The sequence below is a fragment of the Leucopleurus acutus genome (genome assembly GCF_964270905.1).
Source record: "Leucopleurus acutus genome assembly, chromosome: 11".
NCBI classification, from domain to species: Eukaryota; Metazoa; Chordata; class Mammalia; order Artiodactyla; family Delphinidae; genus Leucopleurus; species Leucopleurus acutus.
Window position 1 is genome coordinate 97038151 of NC_139152.1, and position 25530 is coordinate 97063680.

General features: G+C 42.3%; 1 protein-coding gene across 4 annotated transcripts; it reads left to right on the plus strand.

The window, feature by feature from the left end:
* Positions 1-100: 100 nt before the first annotated feature.
* LOC309969238 (uncharacterized protein) lies at positions 101-25326 on the plus strand. Of its 4 annotated transcripts, none has more exons than XM_082850919.1 (10): positions 101-298; positions 15873-15954; positions 18014-18052; positions 18952-18995; positions 19483-19559; positions 23770-23835; positions 23987-24025; positions 24306-24452; positions 24806-24848; positions 25194-25326. In XM_082850919.1, the coding sequence occupies exons 2-10, from the start codon at positions 15929-15931 to the stop codon at positions 25313-25315; spliced, it is 603 nt and encodes a 200-aa protein (XP_082707045.1). In that variant the 5' UTR covers positions 101-298; positions 15873-15928; the 3' UTR covers positions 25316-25326. The 4 variants fall into 4 exon arrangements, with proteins under 4 accessions (XP_082707045.1, XP_082707042.1, XP_082707044.1 ...); XM_082850916.1 differs by having other exon boundaries at positions 104-298; positions 24306-24494; XM_082850917.1 differs by lacking the exon at positions 101-298 and adding an exon at positions 7319-7582 and having other exon boundaries at positions 24306-24494.
* Positions 25327-25530: the final 204 nt, after the last annotated feature.

The window sequence follows — 25530 nt, forward strand, 5'->3', positions numbered from 1 at the left end:
TCCCCCTCTCTCTCCCTCTCTCTCCCTGTCTCCCTCTCTGTGTGAGAGAGGCAGGTGGAGGCTGCGCAGGCTCACCTGCGGAATCTTACGCTCGGCCGTTGAACGTCCTAACGGTCGCCCGACCGCGCCGCCAGGGGCCGCTCGGGCCCAGGCCAGCCGTTGTGCCGCGAGTTGGCGCGTGCCTGCTGTCTGGCGTCCACTGCGTCACGCCCGCGAACTGCCCCGGGCGCTACTGTGGTAGCGCCCATCCACACGCACGTCGTGGATCTTCCGCGCTGGGGCCGTGGGCCCTGCTGAGGCAAGTAATGGCGCCTGGGCTGCTGTGGCGTTGGCCTGGCACCTCTGCGGCTTTTCCGCAATAACTTTTTTCCCCCCTATAAACCAGCTCTTTTGAAGCGAGGTAGAGACGTGAAAGTGCTCTCCTGGCCTTGAGCTTCTGAGCTTCTCGGCCCTTCTCCACAGCCGAGGGAGATGGGTTATATCATCAGCCCCATTTTAGACGGGGACGTTTTCATCCCAAACTCTGGATCTCTATGAAAAACAGCCCAGAGTTTTGGAGCTGGAAGGAACCTTAGGTCGTCCATTCTGGGTACCTCTCTCTTTCCTGGCATTTTTCTTTTTCTTTTCTTTTTTTTGGCCTTGCTGCAGGGCATGAGAGATCTTAGTTCCCCCACCAGGGATTGAACCCGCGCCCCTTGCAGTGGAAGCACAGAGTCTTAAGCACTGGACTAGCAGGGAAGTCCCTTTCCTAGCATTTTTCTACTGAGGATATCTCTGAACATCAAGGGGAGCCTGGAAGGGTAAAGGGAAAAATAACAGCTAACAACATGTCAGGCCGTGCGTAGATTTTCTACTTAGTCTTAGTTAATCTCATAGATCAGGTGGGTACTGTTAGCATCCCCATTTTACAGGTGAAGAAAGTGAGGTGGTGCAGCCTAGGTCACTTGCCATTTTAGGTTCTGCCCCAGACAGACTCCTGCCTGGAGTCCACTGGTCATTTCTGAAAATGCAGTTGATAGATACTTTGTGAGTTTTGGGGAAGCAGCAGGGGTCAGGGCTGAGCTTAGCTCTGGAACCCCAGCCAGCATGGGGGATGGCCCTGCATCTAGCCCAGTCTTACCCATTTTAAAGGGTAAAAAATTGGATTTTTTCCCTGTATTATTTTTTTAAATGTATTTGTACATTTAAATGAATTATGCATGAAAAGAAAGCTTGTAACATTGTGACTACCTAGAGGGGTGGGATAGGGAGGGTGGGAGGGAGATGCAAGAGGGAGGAGATATGGAGATACGTATATGTATAGCTGATTTACTTTGTTATAAAGCAGAAACTAACACACCATTGTAAAGCAATTATAATCCAATAAACATGTTAAAAAAAAGAGCTGAGGTGATAAAACAAAATGAGACAGTGTATCTATAGCCTGCTGTTAAAGGCATCTACTAGGTATTAGTTAAGAAAGAACTTTGGAAATCTAAAAATGTAACTGTGAGATGGGGTAGTGGAAAGAAATAGGAACCAAGAATAAAAGCCTTCCCCAAAAGTTAAAAAAGCATGTAACATATGTAAGTGATAAAGCATGGTAGAATGGGAACTTTTGAACTTCAGTACCCACCTCAAGAAGTTGTAGTACAGTTAACATTTATGTAATGTGTACCATGCTCCTGGTAACCACTGTTTTACATTCTTCAGGCACATTAACTTGTTTAAGCCTTGAAACACACCTGTGAGATAGGTGCTGTTATACCCATTCTACAGATGAGGAAACTGAAACACAGAGGCTAAGTTACTTGACAGTACTGGGTTGAGACCCAGGTAGCTGACTCCAGAGTCTGCGCTCTACCTCTGATACCCACCTGTGTAATTCTGACCTGGTTCATGCTGCTGCTTCCTCTAGGAGTAACCACTGTCATGAGTTTAGTGTTTAATATTCTTATTCATTGAAAAAAAAAAGGTCTCTAAAACAACTCACAACTGGGGGAAAATATTTGCAAATGGTATATTCCATAAAGGACTTGTATCTGGAATATATAAAAGACACAACTCAAAAAAAATAGCCCAATTTAAAAATAAGCAAAGCTGACAACACCAAATGCTAATGAGGATGTGGAGCAGCAGGAACTCTCATTGCTGGTGCGAATACAGCTAGTTTGGAAGACAGTTCGGAAGACAGTTCGGCAGTTTCTTGCAAAACTAGCATACTCTGTACTTCCCTGGCAGTCCAGCGGTTAAAACTCCGTGCTTTCACCACAGGGGGCTTGGGTTCGATCCCTGGTCCAGGAGCTAAGATCCCACATGCTGTGAGGGGCAGCCAAAAAAAACCCAAAACGAACAAACAAAAAAAACTAGCATACTCTTACCATATAATCCAGTAATCACACACCTTGGTATTTACCCAGATGAGTTGAAAACTTATGTCCACACAAAAACCTGCACATGGATGTTTATAACAGTTTTATTCATGATTGTCAAAAGTTGGAAGCCACAAAGAAGGCCTTCAGGAGGTGAACAAATAAACTGTGGTACATGCAGACGGTGGAATATTCTGGAGCATTAGAAAGAAATGAGTCATGAAAAGACATGGAGGAAACTTTAATGGATATTACTAAGTAAAAGAAGCCAATCTGAAAAGGCTACATACTGTATGATTCTAGCTATATGACATACTAGAAAAAGGCAAAACTATGGAGCCAATAAAAAGATCATTGGTTGTCAGGGACTAGGGTAGAAAGAGGGATGAATAGGTACAACACAGAGGGTTTTTAGGTCAGAAACCATTCTGAATGATGCTATAATGGTGAATACATGTCATTATATACTTGTCCAAACCCACAGAGTGAACCCGAATGTAAACTGTGGACTTTGGATGGCAATGATATGTCAATCTAGGTTCTTCCATTGCAACAAATATAGCACTCTGATGGGGCATGTTGGTAGTGGGGGAGGCTGGAGGGTGGGCAGGGCAAGGGGTATATGGAAACTCTGTACTTTGCACTTAGTTTTTCTGTGAACTTAAAACTGCTCTTAAAAAATAGCCTTTTTTTTTTAAATGGGCAAAGGCTTTGAATAGCTGTTTTTCTCAAGAAGTGATACAAATGACCAATAATACATGAAAAGACACTCAGCGTTCATTAGGTAAATGCAAATCAAAACCGTAAGATACCATTTCTCACCCACTAGAATTCCTAAAATAGAAAACAGACAACAGTCAGTGTTGGTGGGGACATGGAGAAATTGGAACCCTCGTACGTTGCTGATGGGAATGTAAAATGGTACAGCTACTTTGGAAAACAGTCTGGCAGTTTCTTAAAAAGGTAAACATGGACTTACTATATGATCCAGCAATTCCAATCCTAGTATCTACCCAGGAGAAATGAAAAGGTTTGTCCACACAAAGACTTGTATGTGAATTGTTATAGCAGCATTAGTCACAATAGCTAAAAAGTAGAAACAGCCCCAAAGTCTATCAACTGGATATACCAAAAAAAATTTTTTTAAGTGGATAAACAAAATATGGTACATCCATACAATAGAAAACTCTTCAGCCAGGATGAACCTTGAAAACCTTATGCTAAGAGAAAGAAGATAGACACACAACAATACAGTATGATACCATTTGTATGAAGGGTTCAGGAAAGGCAAATCTATAGAGACAGAAAGTAGATTAGTGAGCTGAGTAGAAATGAGGAGTAAATGTGTAGCATAAGGTTTCTGTTTAGGCTGATGGAAATGCCCTAAAATTAGTTCATGGTGATAGTGTACAACTTTGTAAATATACTAAAATTTATTGAATTGTACACTTAAAATGGGTGAAGAATGAATTTTATGGTATGAAAATTATATCTCAATGAAGCTGTTGGAAAAAAATGGTCTCAGGACTTCCCTGGCGGTCCAGTGGTTAAGACTCCACACTTCCAATGCAGGGGGCGCGGGTTCGATCCCTCGTCAGGGAACTAAGATCTCACATGCCACACAGCGCAGCCAAAAAAAAAAAGGTCTGATGATTTTTCAAATGTGTAAAGTCCAGTGTGTCTTAATAATGCCTTCTTCCTTTCATCACCTTAAAAAAGGAAAAAACCCTATTTGTCCTTATTAAAAACAATTATTTTAGAAAATTGGACAGGATGGCACAGTACAGAAAATAAATATCCTCTGTAAAATTAGAGGCAGTGTAGCATATAGTGAAAAAAATTTATTGTCAGTCCCTGATATCAGTTACAAGCTGCATGTTACCTTTCCTCCATGAACGTTGGTTTCTGCATCTGTAAAACGGGCATAACAATGGCTACCACACAGGGTTGAGAGGATTAAATGAGATAATGTATATACTATGAAGCGCCTGGAAGAGTGTCTGCTTCACACAGATGTTTGATAAATGTCAGTTTTCTTTCCTTTGCCTACTAATCAGATTATGAGAATCCCGTTAACTTTCTTTAGCCTCAATCCCTACAACACATTTACAGAGTATATACTAGTGACCAAGAACCAGTGGAGGGTGGTAGTCTTGTTGAGCTGGGAGGGTTGGAATGCACCCAGGGCATTGCCTAGATGCTGTGTTTGCACCTTAAGCCCCCATTTTTTACTTACATTATATGTTATGGATTAATACAAATAGAGATTTCTAAAGGTGATTTTATGAACATTTAACCCAAGATTTTCAATTTAACCCAAATTTTTCAATTTTCTGTAGAAAAGAATATTACTTTTTTTTGGTAGGGGACATTGATGTACATATAGGTTAAGGACTAACCACTATCCCTAGCCACCTCTCGCCACTGTCGTTGGTGCCCAGTGAATGTTAAATTGGGTTGAATTGAAGACCTCAGCATTTAAGATACTTGTGCTGTTGGTAGTGGAGTGAGAACTAGATCCCAGAATTGTTTTTTTAAGATTTTTTTGATGTGGACCATTTTAAAGTCTTTATTGAATTTGTTACAATATTGCTTCCGTTTTATGTTTTGGTTTTTTGGCCTCGAGCCATGTGGCATCTTAGCTCCCCGAATAGGGATCGAACCCACACCCCCTGCACTGGAAGGCAAAGTCTTAACCACTGGACTTCCAGGGAAGTCCCAGCTCCCAGAATTTTTTACGTGAGTTCGGTGTTGTTCTTCTACTCCATCCCTCCTCTCACCCCACTTTTGGCCTTGATTTAAAGCTTTTCTATCTAAAATGGTTGCATCCTTCTTCCTGAGACCACCACCTTAGAGTCAGAGATTTGAGCAGAGGGTGTTTTGGGTTCCAGTGGTATATGGGATCATGGGGTCCCAAGATGGAAGCAAAAGCAACGGGGAGGTATCAGGAATTGATCCATCAGGGCCAAGATATACAGCCACATGCCTTATACTCAGCCTTTTCTTTCTGGCCCCTGTAGGGAAGGGAAAGCAGCTTTTATAATTTTCCCTGTATTATGCTACACATTTTAAATTAAACTTTTAAGATAATTATAGATTCACATGTATAAGAAATAACACAGAAAAGTCAGATGTACCCTTTACCCAGTTTTTCCCAATGGTAACATATTGTAAAACAATAGTACTATATCGCAACAAGGATACTGACATTGATATAATCAAGATACAGAACATTTCCATCACCACAAGGATCCCTCATGTCATCCTTTTCCTTCCTTAGTCCCTCCCTAATAAAGGGACTCCATTTTTATAATTTTGTTATTTGAAGAATGTTTTATAAATGGAATCATACAGTATGCAGCCTTTTGGATGGGCTTTTTTTTTTTTTTCACTCAGCATAATTCTCTTGAGATTCATCCAGGTTGATATATGTATCAGTGGTTTATTCCTTCTTATTTCTGAGTAGTATTCCATGGTATGGATTTACCACAGTTTAACCATTCACCCCTTAAAGGACATCTGGGTTGTTTCCAGTTTGGGGCTATTATAAGTAAAACTGTACGTATTTGTGTACAGCTTTTGTGTTAACACAAGCCTTCATTTCTTTAGCATAAATGCCCAGGAGTGCAATTGCTGGGTTATGTGTTTGTTGCATATTTAATTGTGTAAGAAACTATTAAATTGTTTTCCAGAGCAGCTGTACCATTTTGCATTCTGATTAGCAATATATGAGTGACCCAGTTCCTGTTCTGCTTTTGGTGAAGCAACTTTTTAATTTTAGCCATTTGATAGATGTGTAGGAATAGCTCATTATTGTTTTAATTTGCATTTCACTTATGGCTAGTGATGTTGATATCCTTTCATGTGCTTATTTCCCATCTTATATTTTCTCTAGTGAAACGGCTTTTCATGTCTTTTGCCCATATTCTAATTAAATTGTTTACCTGTTGAGTTTTGAGAGTTCTTTATATGTTCTAGGTGCTAGTTCTTTGTCAGATACATGGTTTGCAAACATTTTCTACCACTCTGTAGCTTGATTTTTCATCTTTTCCACACGGTCTTTCACAGAGCAGGAGTGTTTAATTTTGATGAAAGCCAATTTATAATTTTTTTTCCTTTTGTGGACTGTGCTTTTGGTGTCAAATTTAAGAACAGTAGCCCTAGGTCCAGAAGATTTTCTATGATTGTTTTCCTAAGAGTTTTATGTTTTACATTTAAGTACATGGCCCATTTTGAGTTAATTTTCATATAAGCTGTTAGATTTAGATTGAGGGGTTTTGTTTTGTTTTGTTTTTGCCTATGGATGTCTGATTACTCCAGAACCATTTGTTGAAAAGCCAGCTTTCCTCCACTGAATTGCTTTTGCACCCTTATCAAAATTCAGTTAAAAGCTACAATAATCAAAACAGTATGGTATTGGCATAAAAAACGGACAGACAGATCAACAAAACAGGAAAAGAATGAAAAGGAAAAAAGAAGAAAATCTTGACATTTGTGACAACATGGATGGATCTCGAGAAAGACAAATACCATATGATTTCACTCATATGTAGAATTTAAAAAACAAAACAAAACAAAAAAAAGCAAGCAAAAAACAATGAGCAAATAAAACAAAAACAAACTCATAGATACAGAGAACAGATTGGTGATTATCAGAGCAGAAGGGAGCTGGAGGGTAGGCGAAATGGGTGAAGAGGGTCAATTGTATGGTGATGGATGGTAACTAGACTTTTGGTGGTGATCACTTTGTAGCGTATACAGATATCAGATTATAATGTTGTACAACTGAAACTCATAAAATGTAATATACCAATTTTACCTCCAAAAAAAAAAGTCAGTTGAGCCTATCAGTTGGTGACAAATTCTCTTGGTTTTCCTTCATCTGAGAATTTCCTGATTTCCCCCAGCATTCCTGAAGGATATTTTCAATGGATATGGGATTCTGGATTGACATTTCAACACTTGAAAAGTATTGTGTCACTTCCTTCTGGCCTCTATGGCCTCTAATGAGAAATTAGCTGTCATTCAAATTGATTTTTCTCATATAGTTCCTAGATTTGTTTTTCTCTGGCTACTCTCAAGGTTTCTTCTTTATTTTAGTTATAATATCCAAAGTATGTAAAGAATCAGTAGCAAAACAAACGAACAGAGAAACCAAATAACCCAATTAAAAAATGGGTGAAGGACCTGAATAGACATTTCTCCAAAGAAGATATATGAAAGGCCAACAGGTACGTGAAAAGATGCTCAACATCACTAGTCATTGAGAAAATGCAAATTAAAACCACAATGAGATATCACCTCATGCCTGTTAGAATGGCCATCATCAAAAAAACAAGAGATAACAAATCATGGCACGGTTGTGAAAGGAAAAGGAAACCCTGTTGGTGGGATTGTAAATTGGCACAGCCACTATGAAACACACTATGGAGGATCCTTAAAAAATTAAGAATTAGAATTACCATATAATCCAGCTATTCCATTTCTGGGAATGTAGCCAAAGGAGATGAAAACACCAACTTGAAAAGATATCTGCATCCCCACGTTCATAGCAGCATTATTTATAATAGACAAGACATGGAAGCAACATAAGTGTCCACTGATGGATGAACGGATAAAGAAGTTGTGGTCTAAATATACAATGGAATATTATTCAGACATGAAAAAACAGGAAATCCTACCATTTGCAACAGCATGGATGGACCTTGAAGGCATTATGCTAAGTGAAATAAGTCATACAGAGAAAGAAAAATACTGTATGATCTCACTTACATGTGGAATCTAAAAACAAAAAAAAAAACCCCCCAAGTCACAGAGGCAGAGGGTAGAGAGAGGGGGAATTAGAGAAAGGAGGTCAAAAGGTACAAATTTCCAGTTTTAAGATAAATGAGTACTAGGGATGTAATACACAACATGACTATAGCTTACACTGCTCTATGATACATAGGAAAGTCCTTAAGAGTAAATCCTGAGAGTTCTCATCATAAGGAGAAATTTTTTTTCTTTTTATTGTATCTGTATGAGAAGATGGATGTTAGCTGAACCTACTGTGGTAATTATTTCACAATATATATAAATAAAACCATCATGCTGTATGTGTTAAAATTTTACAGTGATGTATGTCAATTTCTCAGTAAAACTGGAAACAAAAAACTAAACAAAAAAATAATATAATATCATCAGGATTTTGATTGAGATTGCATTGAATATGGATTATAATTGAATATAGAAATGACATCTTGGAAATTCCCTGGCTGTCCAGTGGTTAGGACTCTGTGCTTTCACTGCTGAGGGTGTGGGTTCAATCCCTGGTGGGGGAACTAAGGTCCCACAAGCTGTGGGTATGCCCCCCCGAAAAAAAAAGACATCTTTATACTGCTGAGTTTTCCTAACAGGGAACATAGAATGCTTTACACATAGTATGTGTATGTATATTTAGACCCTAAGAGAAACTCAAGACCTTTGGATGGGGATCAGAGAACAGAGCATTTGTTGCTCACAAAGCATCTTGTACTTGTTCCCCACACTAATTCTATTTTCTGCTGTGTCTGCTGTTAACCCATTTGGTCCAGTGAGTTCTTAATGTCAGATATTGTATTTTGTTCTAAAATGTCTATGTTATCTATTGCTATGAACAAATTACCTCAAAACTTACCAGCTAAAACAACAAACATTTATTATCTCATGGTTTCCTAGGGACCAGGAATCCAGGTGAGGCTTAGCTGTGTGCCTCTGGCTCAAGGTCCCTCATGAGGTGGTCATCAGTCAGCTGGCACTGTGGTATCATTGAGGGCTCACCTGGGCTGGGGAAGAGAGTGTGAGGTGGCATCCACTTCGTGGTTGTTGGCAGGCCTTGGGCCCTCATCACTTGGGGCTCTCCACAGGGCTGCCTCATTATAAGGCAACTGTCTTCCCCCATAGCAAGTGTTCAGAGAGTGAGAGTGAGTACAGTGTTCAAGATGGAAGCCACAGTCTTTTTTGTAAACTTATTTTGGAAGTGACATCTCACTTCTACCAAATTTATTCAATAAATCCAGACCACACTCAAATGAATACTAGGAAGTGGAGATTATTAGTGACTATCTTAGAGGCTGTCCTACCACAGTGTCTATTTGATTTTTTACTGATTTGAATTGTCTGTTGAATTACTCTAGCTCTTCATCTGTTTTGTCTATCTTTTTGTCTTATTTTCTTTAACATGCTAATCATAGCCATTTTTAAAAGTCCCTATCTGCTAACTCCAATATCTAGATTATCCCTGGGTCAACTTCTTTGACTGTTTATCTCTTAATTATCAGTTAATTTTTCCTCCTTCTTTATAAGTTTAGTAACTTTTAACAAAAATATTTATTTATTTGGTTGCACTGGGTCTTAGTTGCGGCTTGCTGGCTCCTTAATTGTGGCAGGTGGGCTCCTTAGTTGTGGCTCATCAGCTCCTTAGTTGCAGCACGTGGGCTCCTTAGTTGTGACATGCATGTGGGATCTAGTTCCCTGACTAGGGATTGAACCCAGGCCCTCTGCATTAGGAGCGCAGTCTTAACCACTGTGCCACTAGGGAAGTCCCAAAGTTTAGTAACTTTTATTGTTAGCTGGACATCATGGATATGTTGTAGATTATGTTAATTTTTCTCTAAAGGAATATCAAGAAAAATAATAGATACATGTATATGTATAACTGAATCACTTTGCTGTACACCTGAAACTAACACAACATTGTAAGTCAACTATACTCCAATATAAAATAAACGTTTTTTTAAAACCACAAAAAAATAAAAAAGGAACATCAAGTTTTGTTTTGGCAGGCTTTGAGGCTTGAATTTAGGTTTCAGTTGTTTGGAAGTATTTTAGTTTTGCCCATAGTTGTAGATGCAGTCGTTATTCCTAGGGGATGCTTTTCTGGAGTCTTAACTGAATGCCTAGAGTATGCACCAAAATCTCTTCACTTTGGCCAGGCCCGGTCTCCAGTGTCATCCAGCACTATGTGACTCTGAATTTCCCCATGTGCTCTCAGCTCCCCGAAGTTGTATGCTACGCTGTCTTATCTGCTCAGCCCAGCAGTTGGCCAAGGACTCGAACATCTATACTCAGACCTTTCAGGCTCTTTGCCTATGGTTACCTCCACTTCACTTCCCTGACCCTCAAATTCTGTGACACTAGCAGCCCTAAACCCCAGGCTCTGCCTCTTATACCCAGTAAGAATTCTGCTCCCTGTCTTGGCTCAACCACTCCAGGTCACACTTAGGGAAGTACCCTCAGGAGAAAATCTGCATTGGTTGCTCTCCATGCCTAAAAGTAGTTGAATGTATTTTGTCCCCTTTTATGTTTGTTTATTGTGCAAAGGTAAATCTAATACCAGCTACTCCCTCACGGCTGAAACTTTTAAGTCTTTGAAAAGCCTTAGTGGGAAGCCGATATTTCACCAGCTCTATTTTTATTTTTTTTTTGGTACGCGGGCCTCTCACTGTTGTGGCCTCTCTCGCTGCGGAGCACAGGCTCCGGACACGCAGGCTCAGCGGCCATGGCTCACGGGCCCAGCCGCTCCGCGGCATGTGGGATCCTCCCGGACCGGGGCACGAACCTGCATCAGCAGGCGGACCCCCAACCACCACGCCACCAGGGAAGCCCACACCAGCTCTATTTTTATTTCCACTGTGCTGTTTCTTTTCCCTAATAGACAGTTCACTTTTATGGGTGCCATATCCTCTCTTATCTTTTTGAGGATTTTAATATTTACTTTAAAGTCTCTTTTGATTTTCTCTATTAACTCTTTTCCTTAGTCATTAGTTTTTTTTTGTTTGTATAGCATTGTGCCTCTCTTTTCTACTGTTGGTTTTCTTCAAATATTTGGCGAGTTCTGGCTAAGTGCTCAAGTCTGTCTTTGAGATTCTCTGATGGATTCTCTTTGAATGGTTTTATTTACTGTGAAGTGGCATTAGTCTCTGTGGAGTCAGGATAAGACATTGCTAGGCAGGGTACACTTGTGGTTAGACTTTGGGATAATGGGGGTCCCCAGTCCTGCTGGGTGTTACCAGCCATCCAGCAAGGGGCCTCACAATCATTGCTCTCACCTGGTGGTTGATGCATCTGTTTTTGTCTGCTTGCCACAGGTGGGGAAAGAGAGGAAGTCAGTCATCTTTTTGCTTCACATGAATCCCCAAACCAATCATCCCAATAAGTTTCTCTCCTGCTCCCCAGATCTGTCACTCTGACGGACAGAGACTCCCAGGGACTCTCTGCCTCTCACGGTGATGTTCTCCTGCCTGTATTTTGTTCTTTGGTTTCCTCTGTCAACCGCATCCTGCCTGCCTTCCATTTCTGAGAGATACCTTATGGCTTCTGGTTCAACAAGGTACCACATTTTGCTTTCCAGTGCTATTATGGATTTATTTAAAGATCTACTTTCTTTTACCTCTGTTGTTTGAGGTAGGAGAGAGAGGCACCGTACACAGATGGCAGTCTGATGTCTGGTCTTAGTGGCTCCTGAGAACCTTTCTGTTGTCTTGACACCGAAAGCTGACTTGGCTCAGCATAGAATTCTTGAGTCACAATCATTTTCCCTCAAAACTCTGTAGAACATGACTACACTGTCCTTTAACATTTAGTATTTCATGTGGTAATTCTTATGCCATTCTGATTTCTGATTCTTTTTTCTTTTTAGGTAACCTTTTTTTTTTCCCCTGCCTTAATGTTTTCTTGTTCTTTACGTTCAAAAATCTTAACCAGGATATGTATACATATGGAAAGCTTGGTGTTACTTTTGCCTCATTAAGTCAATTTAAAATTATATGATTTAAGGGTCAAGGCTTCCTTCACTTCAAGGAATTGCATTTGCACCTTTGTCTAAAATCAACTGACAATATATGGGTCTCTATCTAGACTCTGTTCTGTTCCATCTGTCTTGACATCAGCAATCTCATACTGTCTTGATCACTGTCCAACTTTACTTTTTCAAAATTCTAGGTTGTTGGCACTTCCATATGGACTTTAGGAACAGCATATCAATTTCAACTACCAAAAAAGTTTGCTGAAAATTTAATTGAGATTACACTGAATCTATAGATCAATTTGAGTGTGGAATTCACATTTTAATAGTTTTGAATCTTCTGATTCACGACCTTGGTTTATCTCTTCATTTATTTAGGTCTTTAATTTCTTTCAATAATGTTTTGTAGTTTTTAGTGTACAGATCTTCCACATATTTTTTGTCAGAGTATTTCATATTTTTGATGCTATAATAAATGATATTTTTAAAATTTCAATTCCCAATTGTTCAGTGCTATGAACAACTGACTTTTAATACATTTGTTTAAGAGCACTTTTAGGTTCACAACAAATACAATTGGTTTTTACATATTGACCTTATATCCTTCACTTTGCTAAACTCTGGTAGCTTTTTGGATGATCCCACAGGATTTTATACACAATCATGTTGTCTGCAAAATAAAGGCAGTTTTATTTATTCCTTTCCAATCTGGTTACCTTTTACTTCTCTCTTTTATTTTTTAATTTTAATCTTTGTAGTTCATTGAAAGAGGTGATCATCATTTAATGGCTGATTGTATCAAATCCGAAAAACATTAGTATAATCAATGAGCAAAATTATGATATAGATGCAAGTGAGAGGTTTTTGTCTCATTTGCAATTTGCAGCATAAATTGATGAGGGAATGTTAACAAGTAGTTTTGTAAGTTATACATGTAAAGGGCTGAATCATCGCAGTCATGAGATTCTGACTCTAGAAATCTGTTACTAAAAGTATACAATTTGACTTCAGGAAAAAAATCAACAAGTGATAATAAATCAGATTTTAGGTTGGTTACTGGACTAGATTAAGCATGGTAAGGGAAGTCTGATATTATGCTTCTTCTTTGACATCGTTGCCCCATTCAGGAGTGTGGTAGGTTTACTGATGGTGTAAGGCATAATTACTTCTATTTCTTAACTTAGTTCACTGTCTAAAACTTCCAGTACAATGTTGCATAGAAGCAATGAGGGCAAACATCCTTGCCTTATTCCTGAATTTAAGGGGAAAACCTTCAGTATTTTACCATCGGGTATATTGTCAGCTCTAAGTTTTTCATAGATGTCCTTCATCAGGTTGAGGATGTTCTAACTACTCCTAGTTTGCTGGGAGATTTTTTTCAGGAACAGATGTTGATTTTGTCAAATGTTTTTTATGCATCTGTTGAGATAATCATATGATTTTTGTTTTTTAGTCTATTAATATGGTGAATTATATTGATTGGTTTTTGAATGTTGAATCAACCTTGCATTCCCGAGGGTAAACTCCTTTGGTAATGATGTATTATCTTTTTATATGTTGTTGTTTTCAATTTGCTAAGATTTTGTAAATAATATTTGCATCAATGTTTATGAGGGATGTTGTTTTGTAGTTTTCTCATGTCATCTTTGTCTGGTTTTGATATCAGATAATGCTGCACTCATAAAACAAGATGGGAGGTATTTCCTCCTTTTTTTCTGGAAGAGTTTGTGTAGAATTGGTATTATTTCTTCCTCAGAAGTTTGATAGAATTTACTAGTAAAGCCATGTGGACCTGAAGTTTTCTTTGTGGGAAAGTTAAATAAATTCAATGTCTTTAATAGATATAGAGTTATTCAGGTTATATATTTCTTCTTGCATGAGCTTTGGTACTTTGTGTCTTTTAAAGATTTTGTCCATGTCATCTACGTTGTCAAACTTATCCGCATAGCATTGTTCATAATGTTCCCTTATTTTAGTATCTATAGAATCTGCATCAGTCACCTTTATCATTCTTGATATTGATAATTCGCATCTTATTCATTTTTTCCTGATCTAGTCTATCTAGAGGATTGTACACTTTGTTGAGCTTTTGGTTTTATTGACTTTTTTCTTTTCTTTGTCTGTTTTCTATTTCATTTCTTTTCACTCTGATTTTTAAAATTTCTTGTGCTTACGTTGGCTTTTATTTGCTCTTCCATTTCTAGTTTCTTAAAGTAGAAACTGAGGTCATTGATTTGAGACATTTCTTATTTTCTTTTTTAATTAATTATTTATTGAAGTATAGTTGATTTACAATGTTGTGTTAATTTCTGGTGTAGAGCAAAGTGATTCAGTTATACATATTCTTTTTTATATTCTTTTCCATTACAGTTTATTACAGGATGTTGAATTATAGTTCCCTGTGCTATACAGTAGAACCTTGTTTTTTATTTTTTAATTTTTTTTTACTTTTTGGCTGTGCCACGTGGCATGCAGGATCTTAGTTCCCTGACGCCCCCATGCCCCCTGCAGTGAAACCCACGCCCCCTGCAGTGAAAGTGCGGAGCCTTAACCACTGGACTGCCAGGGAAGTCCCATGTTTATCTATTTTATATATAGTGGTTTGTATCTGCTAACCCCAAACTCCTAATTTATCCCTCCCCCACCCTCTTTCCCCTTTGGTAACCATAAGCTTATTTTCTAGAGACATTTCTTATTTTCTAATATAGGTGTTTTTAGTGCTATAAATTTCCCTCCATGTACTACTTTAGCTGCATCCCACAAATTTTGATATTTTTTCTTTTCTTTCAGTTCAAAATGCTTTCTAACTTTCCTTTTGATTTTTTATTTCATATATATACATATATATATATGTATACACACACACACACACACACACACACACACACACACACACATATATATTTTAGCTGCACTGCAAATCCTGTGGGATCTTAATTGCCTGACCAGGGATTGAACCCAGGCCCTTGGCAGTGAGCACAGAGTTCTAACCACTAGACTGCCAGGGAATTCCCTATTTCACACATATATTATTTATGTATTTATTTATTTTTGAATTTTATTTTATTTATTTATTTTATACAGCAGGTTCTTATTAGTTATCCATTTTATACATATTAGTGTATACATGTTAATCCCAATCTCCCAATTCATCACACCACCACCTCACTTCCCCTGCCACTTTCCCCCCTTGGTGTCCATACGTTTGTTCTCTACATCTGATACACATATATTATTTAAAGGTGTGTTGTTTAGTATCCAATTATTTGGGGATTTTTCTAGGATCTTTCTGTTACTAATTTATAATTTAATTCCATGTGGTCAGAGAATGTACTTGAAATTACTTAAATCTTTTAAATTATAGAGGCTTGTTTCATGGTTGAGAATGTGATCTTTCTTGGTAAATATTTCATGTGTATGTGAAACTAAGGCATTCTTCAGTTTTAACCACCATAGTTTTGTAATTATTATTTAGTTACATTTATAGTAATTTGGGGAGGGTATAAAAGCTATTGTCTTGAATCAGAAGATGTCTATTTGACTTCTTCAAGCACCCTGAGGGCAGTCTGTGTGTCCTGTTTACATTTCTATCCCCTGAGCATTATTCCTGGACCAGAATGAAAGCTCAGCAGACACTGGTTGAATAAATGGATTACACTTAGAAATGATCATTTTAAATGGTTATTTTAAAAACAAGATTATTGTGTTATGTGGCAAGACTGAGTCTTATACACCTTTGTGTCTTTGTGTCTCTACAGGGCTTTGCATACAGCTTGGCACATTGCAGGAGCTCAGGCAGCATTGATGGCATTGAATGGAACAAAAGAGGTACCTACAAAGGTGCTTTCTCTGACTGGTTGGGATTTAAAGCCACCCTGAGGCAATGACAAGCTACTCTGGCCAAGGTTGGAGAGGTTGTCCTGTCATAAAGCCCCCTAAGACATGATGTCACACACAGACAGTGCTCTCCTGTGAAAGGGAGGGGCTGTGCACTGGACTGCCAGACTTAGCTGAGCTCCGGTGCCCTTCTCAGTCTCAGTCCTGGAGCCTGAGGGGAGGTGAATAGGTTGACTGTACACTGATATGGTCAAAGGGTACTCTGCAAATCACTAACGTCATCAGGGTTGGTAGATTTGGTAAGCAGTTTCAAAAGGTTGCGCTCAATAAACCACCCAAGCAGGTGAAAATTGTCTTTACGACTCCTAGCCTGCCTGTCCTGCATCCCTTTCTACTTGACGTTCCCCCTTTCCCCCTCTTCTTCTCTCACTCAGGACTCATTTTCTCTCTTCCAAACCTTCCCTCAGAAAAAGCCTGATAACTTTGCTCACACCAAGTTATAAATAACTAAAAAGCTTACTGTTGAGTATACTGCTAGCAGTATTCTCAGAGAAGGAAATTCAGTATGAAGGGAGGTGCTGTAGTTCCCTGCAGAGAGATGAAGTGAGCTGAGGCCCGAAAAAGGCCCACTGGATTTGGTGACTAGGAGCATATTGGTGACTTTGGTGAGAGAGGCTTCAGAGGTTGATGGGGACAGAAACAGATTGCAGTGGGCTGTGGAGTGAGGGAGAGGTGAAGAGGGGTGAAGATACGTACTGCAGTCAGCTCTCTCAAGGAGACTGGTGTGAAGGGTAGGGGACAATAAGGACTGTATCTGGAGAAGGGATATGGGTTCAAGGGAGAAGGCCTTTCTTTTTTTAGTGGAAGAGATGAGTGATAAATACTGATGGGAAGGAGCCAGAAAAGGAAAGGATGAATATACAAGTGAGAGAGGGGACCTCCAAACACCCAGGTTATGAGAAGACCAGGTGAATGGAGTATGAGAGGGGGCTAGCCCCAGAGAGGGGGGCGCAGCCTCCTCCCCTGAAGAGGAAATGACCTGTGAGAAGCAGAGGATGGGTGAGTTTGGTGGCAGAAAGTCTAGGGAACACCCATCTGGTAGCGCGTGTGTTCCCTGGTGAAGGTGAGGAAGGCAGAGGAGGGGCTGGAGGTTTAAAGAGAGATTGCGAAATAGTCCCTGTGGGGCTTCCCTGGTGGTGCAGTGGTTGAGAGTCCGCCTGCCGATGCAGGGGACACGGGTTCGCGCCCCAGTCTGGGAAGATCCCACATGCCGCGGAGCGGCTAGGCCCGTGAGCCATGGCCGCTGAGCCTGCGCGTCTGGAGCCTGTGCTCCGCAACAGGAGAGGCCACAACAGTGAGAGGCCCACGTACATCTAAAAAAATAAAATGAAAAAAAAACGAAATAGTCCCTGTGGAGAATGGGGAACTCACTTGGGAAACAGAGGCTCACCAGGCCACACTGAGGTCCACCTAACCCTGGAGACTGACTGTACCAGTGTCAGTTTATATGCAGTTTGACACTGAAGGTGGGATTCTAGACAGGGAATTTCTGAGGCAGCTAGGGAATCTCCCCCAGAACTCCCAAGATTATTCCCAAAATGCTGTATAACACAGAAAATACTTTAAACTGTTCGTAGTTTTTAATCCTTTTTATTTACTATTATAATTAGCCACCTACACCTGGGGTCATTTTACACAAAATGTTTAACAGAGCTATACCTTTTTCTTTAATCCTCTCCCAACCCCGCTTTTCCCATCCTGATTCCCTGGGACCTACCTTTCCAGCTCTGAGGACGTTGAAACCAGCTTTTGTTTGGGGCTCTGAGGTCTTGGGAGAAATTCCTGAGCATTTTCCAAGCTCCTAGTGCTAGCCCACTCCATCCTGAGTTTAGCCTCCAGCTGTGACCAGCAGGCTCTCCCCTGGATGAACCCTGCTTGTGGAGGTCCTGCCATTCCCCCAACTGCCTGTAGCCCATTGCAATCCCTGCAAGCCACAGAGTAAAGGAACACCAGGACCCTGGGTCTATGTGATGCATTGACTGTTGCCATCTTTTCTTCTTAGACTGAAAATGGTGTTTGGTCTGTGCTGCCAGAGAGAGAGGTAAAGTTTAGGTGGGCCCTGTTACCATGCCCCAAAAGACCAGGAAAGGGGACCCCTCACTTGGTGCCACAAGGATGGGAAAATAGGGTTCTATATTCCCTTTTCCCTGACTGTTATAGTGTCTCTGGGACTCAGGGTCAGGGTGGAGGGTGTTATAGTGTCTCTGGGACTCAGGGTCAGAGTGGAGGGCCTGGTACTGACAGGTGGGACATGCCTGTGTGTGTGTAGGCAGGGAGCCATCATCCTGGCAGTGCCGAGATGCTCTGTTTGAGGGAGTTCCCTGGTTGCCTAGTGGTTAGGATTTGGCGCTTTCACTGTGGAGGCCTGGGTCGAGGAACCATCCTGCATGCAGTGCAGCACAGCCAAAAAAAAAATAAATTAATTTAAAAAAAAGATGCTCTGTTTGTCCCAAGGGAGGGGTCCTAGAAGAGGAGGATGGACAATGAGATATTATTTCTAATCCAGGTTGTGGGATCTGTCAGTCCAGAGTAGGGAGGGCTTTGGAGGGCTTTGGGGGGAAGAGCTAATCCAGCACTTGAATGAATAACTATGAGTGTCCAGCCAAGGCTAAGTCCCTGCCTTCTGGCTGGAGAGGCAAGATGGACCTGTGTAAACAAGTAAAGAAGGAAAGGAGAAGGGAGTGGGTCAGGGGATCCTTGTGGGTTCCAGGCACCAAGTCTGGCTTTCTCAGCAGTAGGCAGAGGCACAGAGCATGCCGGCCAGTCAGCAGGGAGCCCAGGCTGAGCCCTGTTACTGCTGATGGATTCATTCATCCACAAGTATTGATTGGACGAGTGCTGGTGGAATAGGTCCTGTGGCTTGGACTGGGGAGGAAAACCAGCACCCACTGGTGAGGGCATGAGGCCCCAGCCTCACACTCAGCTCTGCTTTCCTTCCAGGCTATACAAGTTGCTGTATGTAGTACACATCTTCATTCTTGCAGGTAAGGGTCTGGGTGCTGGGGTAATTTGGGGATGATGGCAGGACCCCAGTCTCCAGCTACTCACTGGGATTCCCAGAGGCCCCCTCCTGAGACTGCCATGTACCTGGCTCCCCAGGGCTGGTCACACTGCTCAGAGCCAAGGCTGGTCTTCTTTCCCCCTTTCTTCCCTCTGCACCTTCATGGTGAGTCTGGGATTTGAACCCATATCTCACTCTAAAATCCATGCATACCCCACAAAACCGGCAAACAAACCAAAAAACGCATACAACCAAATAATGTCCTACAGCAGTGATCTTCAAATTTTTGCTTGCATACCTTTTGAAAAACTATCCCTTCACACATTGTAAGTTAGTATCTAATATCTTTCATCACACATTAAAATAGTTGAAAAGGATATAATTTCTGGCATATTGTAAATACTGACATTTAAAAATAATTACATCACTCTTTTAAACGTTTTAACTAGTCTTTCTTCATCTACCTGCAGGAGTGGTGTACTACTATTTTCAGGGGTGTGTGGGGAAAACAGCTCCTGACCATGAGATTGCTGGGGAATCATCACAGGTAGGGACCTCTGTCAGAGTTTAGAGGGACTGTCTCACTGTAGCAAAAACAGAGGTCATACTCCTTGATCTCAAATGGTCAACCAACTGTGTGTGCGTGTGTGTGTGTGTGTGTGTGTGTGTGAGAATGTGAGGGCTCTGGAGAAATTCCCTGTGTTCCTGGCAAAGTGTCAAACAGAGGCCCCACCCGCCATGGGCTGGCTGTAAGCTCACCTCAGAGCTCCGTAGCAGTGACCTAGACAAACCTAAAGGAACAGGTGACCCCTAATGCATGTGAGTAGCCCTGGAATATGGTTTGACACTCATATGTGAATTGGGTGGTGGTGAGCAGGACACCTGCCTGGGGTTACATACCCTCTTTAACGTCCCAGGTCCAGGAACCTATGGCAGAAGCCCCTCCTCTCAGCCCTCTGTCAGGAAAACACAAATGGACACTGGATGCCCACTGAGGGCCACGTGCTGGATTAGGTGTTGCCCATCTGTTGAAACCTCGCAGCAACCCAGCAGCTCCCACTTTATAGAGGAGGAAACGTAGGCTCCCAGAAGAACAGTGACTAGACCCAGGCTGCCCCAGGTGACAGGACAGAGCCACATACCTGGTCTCTGGAGGCTTCCTGCTCTCCATCTAGTGCTATTGGGAAGAGAGGATTTTCGTGGGAATAAGCTTATCTGTGACCCAGCAACACGGAGAAGTGTGTGCTACATATTTAGGGAGGGACTATTCAGAGGTTGGAGAGCCCCTAATAAGGCCCATGTTGGCAGGTGCCTTAGAGACAGAGTCCTATGTTGCTTCCTTTTTTTTTTTTTAAATTAACCAAATTTTCATTTTAAAAAGTTTTATTGTCATCAAAGATATGCATATACATAGTTCGAGGAGTCAAAGTTTTAAGACTTGAAACAAAAAACTAGCTGTCTTTTGTCCCTTCACTCATCCTCTTCACCCATGATTCCCACAACCCAGGGTGGGAGTCTTTCCAGCTTCCAGTTTTCTAGCTGAAGCCTTTGATTTTGCCTCCATGGTTCTAAATAGAAAGCTTATCCTGCTTTATCTTAATTTTTCAGATTTAAACATTATCGAATGAATTCCTGCAACGAAAGATGAGGATTTAGCTCTTGTAACAGCTGCACACTTACTGCCACCTCCAACATACATCTCACCTTTCTCTAGTCTTCCAGTATAGTTATATCCTAGTTTTTTGCATTGTAAATGTTTTATTCTGAGTAATGACATCTTCAGTTGTTAAAAAATTTTAAGTATCAGTTTTGCTTTTTTGCTGACTTTTATATTATTTTGGCTTTTTTAAAATAATTAATTAATTTATTTATTTATTTATTTTTGGTTGTATTGGGTCTTTGTTGCTGCGCGCTGGCTTTGTCTAGTTGCGGCGAGCGGGGGCTACTCTTCATGCAGTGCGCGGGCGTCTCATTGCGGTGGCTTCTCTTGTTGCCGAGCATGGGCTCTAGGCACGTGGGCTTCAGTAGTTGTGGCATGCGGTCTAGTTGCTCCGCGGCATGTGGGATCTTCCCGGACCAGGGCTCGAACCCGTGTCCCCTGCATTGGCAGGTGGATTCTTAACCACCGGACCACCAGGGAAGTCCTCATTTTGGCTTTTAAGTCCCTCTCCCACACAGTGGGCTCTTTTCACTCATTTTTTAAAAATTAAGGTATTATTTATACAGAGTGAAATCCATCCCTTTTAGTGTGCAGTTCTGTGAGTTTTGACAAATGTATGCAATTGTATAATTGCCACCACAACCAGGATACAGAACAGTTTCATCATTTCAAAAAATTCCCCCATACTCATTTATAGTCAACCTTTTCCCCACTCCTAGCCCCTGGCATCCAGTGAGCAGTTTTCTGGTCCCATAGTTTTGCCTTTGCAAGATGGTCATATAAATGGAAACATCCAGGGACTTCCCTGGTGGTCCAGTGGTTAAGAATCCACCTTCCAATGCAGGGGACGCGGGTTCGATCCTGGTCGGGGAACTAAGATTCCACATGCCATGGGGCAAGTACTGAGCCTGTGTGCTGCGACAAAGACCCAGCGCAGCCAAAAGTAAAATAAATAAATAAATAAACAACAACAACAAAAAAACATCCAGTATGTAGTCTTTTATTTATTTATTTGGCTGTGCAGCAGGATTGTGGGATCTTAGTTCCCTGACCAGGGATTGAACCTGGGCCCCCTGCAGTGGAAGCACAGAGTCCTAACCACTGGACCTCCAGGGAATTCCCCAGTATGTAGTCTTTTGAGCCTGGTTTCTTTCACTTAGCAAAAGGCATTTGAGGTCCACCCAGTTGTGTGTAGCAGTGTTTGTTCCTTCTTATTGCTGAGTAGCTGTCCATTGCATGGATGTACCACGGTTTGTCCATTCACCAAGTAAGAAACATGTGGATTGTTTCTAGTTTTTTGGCAGTTACAGATAAAACCACTATAAATGTTCATGTACAAGTTTTGTGTGAACGTAGGTTTTCCTTTTACTTAGGTAAATACCTAGCAGTGGGATTGTGGGGTCATGCGGCAAGCGTATATTTAGTTTTGTAGGAAACTGTAAAACCTTTCCAAAATGGCTGGCACCCATTTTGCATTCTCACTGGCAATGAATGAGAGGGTCCATTTGTTCCATATCATTTCCAACATTTACCTTTTTTTAGTCATTCTAATAGGCTTGTATTGTAATTTTATTTAGATCAATATTGAGGATTTACATTGTGTTTATTTTTTTATTAATTAATTAATTTTTGGCTGCATTGGGTCTTTGTTGCTGCGCACGGGCTTTCTCTAGTTGCGGCGAGCGGGCGCTACTCTTTGTTGCAGTGCGGGGGCTTCTCACTGCAGTGGCTTCTCTAGAGCGGAGCACGGGCTCTAGGCGCACGGGCTTCAGTAGTTGTGGCTCACGGGCTCTAGAGCGCAGGCTCAGTAGTTGTGGCGCACGGGCCTAGCTGCTCTGCGGCATGTGGGATCTTCCCGGACCAGGGCTCGAACCCGTGTCCCCTGCATTGGCAGGCGGATTCTTAACCACTGCGCCACCAGGGAAGCCTGAGGGTTTACATTTTAAAACTATGTAAATAGTATTCCTGAGTCACGTAGTGTACTGTAACTACTCTTTGTGTATAATTTTTTTTCCTCTTTTTTAAAAATTTGTTTTCTCTGTACCTATAATTAATTCATCCAAAATCTCTACCAAAAATATTAATCTCCTTGCAATACACTTAGATAAATTAGGTGTTTTATCTGTATGATCGTTTCCCTGGAGACATATCTCATGGAGCCCTCCATCCTCCTCTTTCCATCTGGACGGGACGTCCTTGAGGCCTGCTGCTCAGCTGTCCTGGGACCTCCCTTCACCGTCATTGTGGGGAGTGCTTCACTTCTTTCACATGTGGGAGCTGATGTTACTCTTTATTTGGGGGGAGCACAGCCTCCAGTTGCTTCCTGAGGGGTAGTCTCGAGATACTACATATCTGAAAAGGTCTTAATTCATATTTAACTAAGTTTGGCTAGGTATAGAATTCTAGACTAGAAATAATTTTCTGACAGATTTTGAAGCTCCTCATTTTCTTCTGGCTTCAAAGGGTTGGTGTTGAAAAGTCTGATGAAAGTTGAATTCCTAAAACAGACTTTTTTCTTCATATCTCTGGAAGTTTTTAGGTTCTCTTCATCCTCAGTGTTTTGAAATTTATTGATGGCATAATCTGGGGTGAGTCTCCTTCATCCATTGTCCTGGACACTTGGCGATTCCTTCTCTTCTGGAAACTCATGTCGCTCATCTTTGGGAAATTGTCTTGGTAAAAAATGAACATATTTATTTGATATCTCTCCCTGCCACCCCAGTTTGTTGTCTCTTTTCCCTCTTTCAGAAAGATCTATGATTTAGCTGTTGGACCTCCCGCTCTCTTCTCTCTATTCTTTACCTTCTAAAATTTGATTGGATTTTTAATTTTTAATTCCTATTATAATATCATATTTGTTTTTGAAGAATTAGAGATTGTTGTTTGAACATTTCTATTTTAGCGCCCATACTTGTTTTGTAAATGCAAAGTTTATCTTTCTAAAGCCATCAATTATTGTTTGTGTGAAGTTTTCCTTAAATCCTTGGTAGTCTTTAGGTGTCTTCGCAGCAGGCGCTGACAGTGGACTAGTACATAGCTGAGCCCTTAATATGTCACCTCAGCCCTCCTTCTCTCTCTCTTTCTCCTTGTCATGCAGCCCTTAGGGGAGACCTTAAGGCCAGTGTGGGGACTGATGGATAAATGCTACCCTGTGATCGCTCAGGTGGGTCAGGGCTGGGGACCCCTCTCCCCCTGGGGTAGGATGGCTGTTCTGGGCACCCTCGGTAGGCGCACACCATAAGAGGATGGGCCAGGCAGGGAAGGACTCCCAGACACTCACAGCTGAATGTCACTTCCCCTGTTTCCCTCTGCAGAGACGCAGAGTCAAGAGTGGGGAGAAGCAAGACTCTGAGGTAAGTGAGGCCTGCCCTGGAAGGGCCCGGGGCTGGGGCTGTCTCCTGTCAGAGCTCCCTGAGGCTCAGGGATGCCCCAGCTCATGGCCAGGGGTCCCAGGGAGAGTGGCAGGGCCCCTCTAGGAAACCTACAACCCTCCCACAGCGTGAGCTGAGAAGGGAGGGGCTTCCCTGGAAAAACGAAGAACTACACACACTCCAGGTGTGGAGAACAGGGAGAGGGGTTGGGGGATCAGGGGGCCTTTCTGCCCATATTCTGCGCTCTTGTCCCTCCCTGCAGGCCATGACCCCGAAGGCAACAGGAGGACCGAATGATACTGCCCCCAAGGAGGAGGCTGATATCTTGTCTTCGGACCAGGGGGAGATGAGGTCCCCAGGAGAGGAAGCAGGCAGCCCCATTCCTTCCTCCATTCCTGCTGGGAAGGAGGTACCTGAGGAGGAGGAGGCGGCAGGGACCCCAGGCTGGGAGGTAAGGAAGCCTCAACTGGAACATCCCAGCATAGGTCCTACTGAGGAGCCCCAGGGCTCTGCAGGGTGGAGTGGAGAGGCCCTGGGGAAGGAGGGCAATGGGGGGCGGGGGCACCCCCAAGATGACTGAGCCAAACTGCCATCTCAGTCGAGCAACAGCTCTGTGAGGAGCTGAGAGGAGTAGACATGGCCTGAGCAGAGGAGATCTGAATCCTGGCCTCCCCTGACTCCTTGTGAAGTGAGGCCTGTTTCCCCATCTGCACAGTGCAGAGCCTGTCTCATCCCACCACTGTCCCCTTTCTTCCTTCCCAGGAAAATAAAAAGGTCCAAAAGGAGATTGCTGCATATACTTCTGGTAAGACAACTGGCCTCACCTGCTGTAGCAGGGCTGCTCTCCTCTCTAAGCTCGGTGACCCTGCAGAGGCCACAGACAGCCGAGCTCCTCCCTGACCCTCCTGCCCCAGGGAGGGGAGGGAAGAAACCCAGGTAGCTGGATGCCCTGTCTTTCCTGATGAGCACCCCCTGCTTCCTGCTTCCTTCTTGGGTTGGCAGGACTTGAGGCCACTGCGCTTGGGGTGGAGGAATGCCTAGCCTTATATCAACGCTGACCTGCTTCCCTGGCACCAGAGGGTACCCTGGCCCTGGGGAAAGGTTCCTCCCAGCAAGGAACCCACAGGGCATATCTGTTTGTGCTTTTTAGAGGCTTCTGAGGTGGACCTAATGGAGGAGAGGCCTGGGGGCTGGGTCCCCCAGCTCCTGAGGAAGCTCTGGCTGGGCTGGTCCCCAGCCTCTGACATCCCCAAGACTCAGAGCCACGAATGACAAGACATCCAATAAATCCAGAGTTGCCGCTTCTGCAGGCCTGGCTGCCTCCTTTCAGGGGCCTCAAGTTTCCACAAACTCAGTGTGGTTTCATCCACGCTCCCTGTTCCAATAAGCTGCAGGAACACCACCTCCTGCCACTAAGCCCACGACAGGGGATAAGCTGGAGACTGAACGGGGCCCTGGCTGGTCTTCTGACTCAGTGCCAAGGGAGA